Source organism: Poecilia reticulata, linkage group LG5, assembly GCF_000633615.1.
Source record: "Poecilia reticulata strain Guanapo linkage group LG5, Guppy_female_1.0+MT, whole genome shotgun sequence".
NCBI classification, from domain to species: Eukaryota; Metazoa; Chordata; class Actinopteri; order Cyprinodontiformes; family Poeciliidae; genus Poecilia; species Poecilia reticulata.
The window spans coordinates 269,112-277,858 of record NC_024335.1 but is presented as its reverse complement, the minus strand read 5'-3'; the positions used below and the strand labels follow the sequence as shown (position 1 = coordinate 277,858).

At 39.1% G+C, this 8,747-nt stretch overlaps 1 protein-coding gene across 7 annotated transcripts in view; it reads left to right on the top strand.

Annotated features, from left to right (window-relative positions):
- The first annotated feature begins 2,418 nt into the window (after window positions 1–2,418).
- Window positions 2,419–8,747, top strand: part of smpd4 (sphingomyelin phosphodiesterase 4) — a 26,213-nt gene continuing 19,884 nt past the window's right edge. For 6 of the 7 annotated variants that reach the window (XM_008408212.1, XM_008408209.1, XM_008408207.1 and 3 more), the window contains exons 1-7: window positions 2,420–2,564; window positions 2,850–2,909; window positions 3,411–3,497; window positions 4,895–5,031; window positions 5,095–5,170; window positions 7,260–7,368; window positions 7,509–7,561. In XM_008408212.1, coding sequence (XP_008406434.1) covers window positions 2,871–2,909; window positions 3,411–3,497; window positions 4,895–5,031; window positions 5,095–5,170; window positions 7,260–7,368; window positions 7,509–7,561 — 501 coding nt within the window. In that variant the 5' untranslated portion in view covers window positions 2,420–2,564; window positions 2,850–2,870. Of the gene's footprint in view, window positions 2,602–2,849; window positions 2,910–3,410; window positions 3,498–4,894; window positions 5,032–5,094; window positions 5,171–7,259; window positions 7,369–7,508; window positions 7,562–8,747 lie in introns of all 7 variants that reach the window. The other variant, XM_008408205.2, reaches the window with a different exon arrangement.

The following is an 8,747-nucleotide window of genomic DNA, read 5'->3' as shown; positions in this document are numbered from 1 at the left end:
CAATTTATAAATAAAAAATGTATTAATATTAAACAAAAAATATATTTATGAGGTTCGACAGAACTGAGGGCTTTTTTACATGTTAACAAAAATGTATAAAAATCCTGCCAGCTGGACTGTCCCATTTGAAATACCTCCAGGGAGGCATAGTTACCCTAACATGCAATGTTTTAGGGGATAAACAGAAGCTAGTGTGTGTAGCCCAATTATTTTTAATATTATGATAAATTACATTTTTGATGAGATAGATAATAGTATAGGCAAATCTTTATTTGCAGATGATGGGGCTCTATGGCTGCAGGGACATAATCTTATGTATTTACAGAAAAAGATGCAGGATGCCATTATGAAAGTGGAAGGTTGGGATAATAAACGGGGATTAAAAGTGTCATTTGCAAAGACCAAAGTTATCTGTTTTTATAGAAGACATAAGGAAGTTAATATAGTGAGGTTTTTAGGTGTCATCTTTGATGAAAAATTAACTTGGAAACAGCACATAGAATTGGTTCAAAATAAATATAAAAAGTGAATAATTTGTTGAGATGTCTTTCTGGTCAGTGCACTTCAAGAAGTGTTCAAGGAGTTTATCAGACTCATAAAATCTTCCTTGGATTATGGTTGTATAGCAAACATGGCCGCTTCTGACAGTCATTTGAGAAAACTTGATAGTGATCAAACACAAGGAATATGAATATGTTGTGGAGCTTTCAGATCGTCTCCTTTAGCTGCTTTACAAGTTCAGACTGGTGACTTCCTTTGAGGTTAAGAACAATGAAATGAATGTATATGTGTTAGATAAATCTCCAGGGACATAATTATGGTCGTCCAACTAAGGCTGTGCTGCAGGACTGTTGGGAACATCATAAATATAACTATAATACTTTTGGATGGATTGGGGACATAAAAGCCCAAAATGTAACTTTGACTCAGTTCCAGTAGTTTTATGGTTCCACAGTCATCAATTCCTCCGTGGTTATTTATCACACCAGTAGTTGATTTGCAATTGGGAACATTTCTTAACCAGGAAAGACTCCAGAATGGGTTATAGTTAAAACTTATTTTTGAAAGATTTAAAGATAGCATAGTTATATATAAAGATGGGTCTAAAGATCCAAATAGTGGCAGAACAGGAACTGCTGTGAATATCCCACACCATAAAGTTATGATTCAAAGGAGAACAACAAATCATCTAGCAATACATATAGTTGAATTATTTGGCCTGCTTGATGGTTATATTAAGGAAGCAAATAAATCTATAATTGCATCAGATAGTCAAGCTGCATTATTAAGTATAAAATCTGGCAAATAATGTAAATTGGGTTTATTGTTAAGTATATATCACTTATTAGTTCATCTACATAATAGGGAATGTCCGATTTGTCTGGATTCCTGCACATTTAGGTGGAAATAAAGAAGTAGATATATTAACTAAACAGGCCCTGAAACTGGATATTATTAACTTAAGTATTCCTTTAAGCAAAAGTGACGGGAAATCTGTTATTCCAAATAAAACCCTTAAAGTTTGGAAGGAACAATGGGATAGTCATGACACTGGTAGACCTTTTATATAAAATTCAAAAGACTGGGGGGGTAATAGATGTATGAGTGGAAGGCTGGACAGAAGAAGTAATCATGTCTCGACAGGATTTCCTTTTTTGAATAGAAAAACATGAAACAGGGACATGAAATTATTGTAATCAGATGGAAACAGTGGAACATGTCTTATTAGAATTTAATATGTATTCAGAGGAACGTCAATAATAAACAGAGAAGAAAAAGGGTTTTCTATGATAAATCTTTTTGGAAATTAATCTAATTCTGTTAGAAATCAATTAGGTAAAAAAACCACTAGGTTATTTAATCATATTTGAAAGTATGTATACATGTGTGGACTGCGACAGACTGTCCAGGTGACCCCGCCTCTCGCCCGGAACGTTAGCAGGAGAGGCAGCAGCTGCTGACCCCACTAAGGGACAAGGTTTTAGAAAATGGATGGATGGATGGATGGATGGATGGATGGATGGATGGATGGATGGATGGATGGATGGATGGATGGATGGATGGATGGATGGATGGATGGATGGATGGATGGATGGATGGATGGGTGGTTGGGTGGATGGATGGATGGATGGATGGATGGATGGATGGATGGATGGATGGATGGATGGATGGATGGATGGATGGATGGATGGATGGATGGATGGATGGATGGATGCGCATATGTGTACATACCTGTGTTTACAAGTGTGTATGGGTGTGAATTTGCACGCTCATACACACCATTGAGGTGTCTTATTAAATTCCCTCTGAATATCATTGATGACCACACTCCAGTCCAGTAGGTGGCGGTAAATGCATCTTAAGTAGGTTGCTATCCCCCAATAAAACACAAAAGAAGAAGAATGTAATTCTCTGTACTTCCAGCAGATGGCGGGAGCGGCCTACAGCATGAAATCGGCTCCTGTGAGCTTAACGGAGAAGAAGGCTACCCGCCTCAAGTGAACTGATGGAAACGCGGTTTGTGTAAAGCCCACAATAAGTTTAATCTTTTCCTGTGGACAGAGGTGAGGAAGACGCCATTAACAGATTGAATTATTCCAGGTAGTTTCCGGTGTTTCATAATGAACTTCCGTCCAGCTTATAGCAGCTGCTGTCAGTTTAAACGGCTATAGCTAACCACCGTTAGCTGACTCAGGGTGTTCGGCCTCCCCCTCTGCAGTACAATAGTTTATAACTCCTCCTTGTTTCCAGAGCGGTTTGCTTTCTGACAAAACTGATTAAAATAGTTAACGAAAATGTTTCTGATCAGTTGGCATCAGGATAAAAACTTGCCTGTGTTTGTTTTGCAGCTCCAGGTGGAGCTGAGGAACATGAGCAGCCCAAGCTTACAGCAGCCCAGCTTCCTGCTGGTGAGTCGCATCTAACATCAGCAAACAGCTGCAGCTCAGTTAGGATATCATGCAAAGTTCACTTGTGTCACTGATTAAATGAAAAAAGGGAGATACATACTGTTTGGTTATGTTTTGGTCTGCAGCGTCATGCAGAGACTCCTTTACTGAATCTACTGAAAGTTACCCTTAAAGCAGCTGATTTGCTCACAGGGTTCCGGATTCCAGCATAAGAAAAGCCTCTTTGCTGTTATTTATAGATATTCACCAGTTAAAACTCTTGGATCTCCATGATGACGTGACACTCTGTTACTGTCTCTGACAGAATAACAGGGACCTTGTGATAGTTTAGTGGAAGAAGAACTGTGGTGAAATAAGGTGCTTGGATAACATCTGCCTTGAGATTATCGTCAACACAAATGTCCTTTTTAAGAGTATTTGGGTGATTTGCAAGGACTTTGATATTCTTTAAATAGTTGTGCTATTCTTCTTCCTGTTTTTATGTTTGTTACCGTGTTTCAGGCAAACCTTAAAGCCGACGCCACCACCAAGCCTCTGGTCCAGCGATGCCAGGACCTGCTGAAGATCATAGACGAGTATCCCCCTAAGGTACTTCAATGTGTTTACTTGGAGATGCACAAAATATCAACATCACTCTGATACGTGAAACTGGGCCGATTTTAGCAACCAATGTTTCTTTCCATCTTATTGATTACTATATATCTGAAGGTAATGTGATGATAATAGTGATGCACCAAAGGTTTGTGGGTGTTTATCAGTAACAGCAATATTAATTTCAATATTGACCCAAATTTTCATATTTTTAGACCCTAATTTTATTTGATAAACCAGCCTGAAATATTTTACAGTTATAAAACAAATTCCTGGTTTTTTAAATTTTAGTTTAGATTTTTTTTTACAAGTGAGAATCTGAAAAGTGTGGAAGTCTCTTTAAACTCTCAGAACACAATTTCTAGTAGGGGTTTCCTTAATTTTGTGAAATCGGTGATCGGCCGATACTTGCTGATTTCATCTCTGAGCAAAAATCTAAAAATCAGACAGTCGTCTTCTGCTCTGCAGTGAGAGGTTAGACCATTAGCCCCGCCCACCAGGTTATGTCTGCACATTTGCAGTTGACTATTGCTGAGTTTCAGATGACGTAGTGCCGACGTCAGGCATTGCAAATGAGGGTCAGGAAGTAAATCTGTTGATTCAAAATGTCTAAAGTCTGAGTCCTTTACAGTTGTTCCGACCATTATAATAGAGGAAAGATAAACATTATTTTCGTGTTTTGAAGGTAGTTAGTCACCTTTAAAAACTTACCCTAAAAAGAGGAGAAAAGTGGATCAACGATCTACACCAGGGGAGCCCAAAGTGGGTCCTGGAGGCCCGGCATCCTGCGTGTTTTAGTCTCTCCCTGGTTTAACGCACTTGGATCCAATGATGCTCATTAGAGGCCTAAGATGAACATTGACAAGCTGAAAAGGTCATTGGTACGACCAGGGAGAGAACGGAAACGTGCAGGATGCCGGGTGTGACTTTGGACACCCCTGATCTACAGCTAAGAGCAGGAGGCGCAGAAACTAACAACGGCAGAGTTTGCAGCCACTTTCTAACGGGAAACAATCGCATCGTTGAAATTGTATTTTCAGATGTTTTATTGGACAGTTACTTAGACAAGACAAGCTTTCATATGTAAGGTCACAGTGAGTCGTGAGTATTTCCCCACACTCTCTCTCAGCCACCAACCATGTTTTTAACGGGGTTTCTGTAGATCGGAGCGAATCGCTGACCTCAATCCAGCAGCGACTCAACATTAACGTACAACTCCAGCATGAATTTGGGTTGACAGAAGCTAAATAAATGATTTACCAGGAGATTCGAGCTCATAAAATAACATGGTTAGTTCGTTGTTAGCGATAGCATCGCTATCGTAGACTGAAGACTTAAAATAGCACAACTCGCTACTCACTTCCTGCCTGTAGTAATTTTGGGATGCTTTGCAGGAGCTGCACCTGATCTTCCCCTGGCTGGTGGAGAACGTGTTTGGAAGTCTGGACGGCGTCGTCTCCGGCTGGAACCTGCGCCTGCTGCACTCGCGCAGTAGCGACTTCAACCTGGTTCTGGACTTCCTGAGTCCAAGGTAGAACCGGTTCTGACGCGCTTTCAGAATAAAACAAGGGTTTCTCACTCCTCTGTGTTTCAGTGGCCCGATGATGAAGCTGGTGTACAAACTTCAGGCAGAAGAATACAAATACGAAGTTCCTGTCAACTATCTGCCGGTACGACAGATTTTTCTTTCATCAAATTGCTGATGGTGGAAGAGTTGCAGTTTTTTCTTATTTCAGGCTGAAACATAAAATCACAACAGATCCGATTTCCAATTTAATCAAATGGTTTCTTTTCTAAAGAAATTTTTCTCAAGAAGTCACTTTTATTTCTATCATCCCTCCTGTGAGTTTGACACTGGAGCAATAGGGCGTACAATAATTTTTATTTAATTATAAGACTGTAGTCAGTATTAGCAGAATAACTTTACCAGAAAAACGTCTTAAGATTAAGAGAAAAATCTTTGATAGTTACGATCCGACGCTCAGCCCGTGTGGATCAAAGTTGTTTCCTCAATCATTTCAAAGTTCTGCTACTGATCATTTTATTTAGATTTTAAAAAATGTATTCATTCATCAGTAAGTTACCGATACTTCAAAACACTCGAACCATTTAAAGAACTTGACTGAAAAGGTGCAGGCAGAAGGACGAGGCTCATATTTAACGAATAATCACAATACACGAAAAACCAAAACCTAATTTTATATAAATCACTAAACAAACATAAAAGGAGAGAAAGCAACACAATTACCCTAATCATGAAATATCAGCAGATTCTTGAGAACCTGTAATGAATTTCATTCTCATAAGTCCAAACTTTCATCGTTCCAGAATTTTAATTCCTACGACAGCAAAATATATTTTTATCTAATTTTTTAGCTTGTTTTGTAAATTCACAAACGTGTCGGCCATCTTGGCAGCGGCCATCTTGTTCTCTGCTACGCTGAGAGCAAGAAGCTAATGTGCTAAAAATATTTACATATTATTTGTAAAACTCAGCAAAGTATCACCAGGCCTGTCGCAGTAAGTTTTCCTAGATGATTCATTGTTCCAGTAATTATTGCGATAAATGATAATATTCTTATTTTGAAATCATTTTCATGTCGTACATTGATGATGGCAGAATGTTTACCTTCTCAAAGACCAATAAATGTAAAACAAACCATAAAAATGAAGTGAAAATAAAAATTACAAAATTGTTAATATATTAATCATAAGAATAGAAATTATTGAGACGAGTCTAAGTATAAATTCACTAGATGATCAACTTTCCTCACTTTAAATGTTTTATTTTTGTTACTAGTTTTATTTTCCTAATGTTACCATTTTATTTTCACTGTTTTGTTATGACTGTATTATTACAATATTATAACTTTATTCTAATGAAAAAAATTTAAATTGCAGCCTGGCTCTAATTTTCCGTCATAAAGTCGACATGAATTCAAACTCCAAATAGACAGAAGCTGTAAAACGCACTGACCAAACAAAATGGCCGCCGTGGGCGATGACATCACTCTGAACTATGGAAACAGAAGGAAAAAATTTCCATATTTTCCAAAAGTCAAAACTTCAAAAACCGGAAATTTGTACAATAAAATTGATTTATTGTCGTGCCAGAATCAGTGCAGCATTTTCCCAAATGTTTTTCTTTATACACACAATATTTTAATTTAGATTAGCATAATGTTGTGGTTTATAAAGACAGGGGCGCCTGCAGGGTATCGGAGGGTCAGGGACTAATCAGAACGTAGCCCCGTTTTGAGGCTACGCACAAAACTATCATCACGCCTGATGCACATGAACACAGCCCCATCCTCAACGCGCATAAACCGCAGGTCTGATACAAATATTACTATAAAAATGATAAAACATAATGTAACCCTAAATAATAAAGAGAGGAAAGCAAAGTGTGTGGAGGAGGCAGCTGGTTTATGTGAGACTTCCAGAGGTGGATGTGTGGCCACGTTTCCTCTTTCTGACAAGAATCTCTATACTTTATGCAGCATAGAGATTCTGCTAAAAGATCTGAACAGTTAAATCCGATAAACTGGATTTAACTGTCCCAGTCTAGTGAGACGCTGAGCGTGGAAGATGTCCCGGTGGAGACAACCATCGGGACATCAGTTCAAAAACAACAGCAACTCGTTAATATCTTTTTTTTACTCTGATTAAAATCCCAAGGTACACCTGGTGTTCACTGCCGCACGGCTGCAGGCTGCATGCTAACATGCTGTGGTTGATCTGAGCCTAATGTGTGTTCAGGGTCCGGTGAAGGCCTGCATCCAGGAGGGCGTTCTTCCCGACTGTCCTCTGTTCCACAACAAGCTGCAGTTCCCGCTGCCGGGCGTCCTGACGCTGAACGTCGCTCTCAGTATCCTTACAGCAGCTGCTGACGGTTTCCTGCTCATCCTCACATTAACTTCAGTTTTCAAACTCTTGCTATGGTTCTTGGTGAGAACCAGAGAGGAAATGACACCCTGGAAAATGAATTTATTCCTCAACTCTCTGCAGATCCTTTTGAGTTCTTCATGTTTAATTTGGCCTACTGCCTCGTCGCTCCCAGGGTGAGTTTAGCATCGCTGATGAACTCAGAGCTTTTATCCTGTTTGATTTAAACTAAAACTGAATAACATCTAAATATATGTAGTCATTAGCGCTGCAAGTAATGATCATTTTACTAATCGATTAATGTATGAAGACATGCCGCAAAGGTCATCATGTGTTTCAGGTGAGGCGCCTTTATGTGCATAACCATGGCAACCAGGAGCTTTTCTCAAGTTGAAGGGTTTTTATTTGCTACAAATGATGAAACGTTCACTAAAAGAATTATGATGTTGACTTTGAGGAAACAAAATGTGTATTTTTAAAATGTAAACCACATTACATTGTTTGAATCTTCTAATGTATTTCTAATCCAGTTTAAAATAAGGGTCTGTGGTTAAATGGAAAATCTGCAGAATATGATTAATGGGTAGAATAATCGACTAAAATAATCGTTAGTTGTAGACCAAATGGAGACAATCTGGTATAGAGATTGTGCAAAAAGATCTTCTAACTTTTACGCAAACAGTATTTGACGCCTTCCTGGTGCTGGGGGTGAAATCTGTTATGGCAGACAGTGGGTGCAGGTGGTGGCAGCATCATGCTTTGGAGTTATTTTTCTTCATCTGTGGTACTGGAGGAATCCCAGTCGCTGCTGGTTTCTGACTGGAGATGAACAGAACTTCTCTCCATCCCAGGCCAGAATAGTTACGTCTTATAATCAACCAATCAATCAAGTTTATCTGTGTAGCATTTCAGAAACGGGCAACTCAGGATTCGTTCCATCATAATAACACAAAGTCATTACACATCAGATTATTGATCATTGATTAATTTGTTATGGTTCAAAGCAGCTCTAAAGAGCTGGGTTAGTCTGAAAGGAGCTCAGGGTTTCAGCTGTTTGTCAGTTTTCTGGAAGTTTGTTCCAGAGCTGTGGTGCATAGAAGCTGAAAGCTGCTTCTCCATGTCTGGTTCTGATGCAGAACAGAAACAGAACCAGAACCAGCAGGTTGATCCAGCAGCAGATCTTTAATCCGTTCAGAGATTTATAAACTACCAGCAGTTTAAAGTCTCAGTGAAGGAATGTAGAACCAGGTGGTGTAGAACCAGGTGGTGTAGAACCAGGTGGTGTAGAACCAGGTGGTGTAGAACCAGGTGGTGCAGAACCAGGTGGTGCAGAACCAGGTGGTATCGAAGCAGGTGATGTAG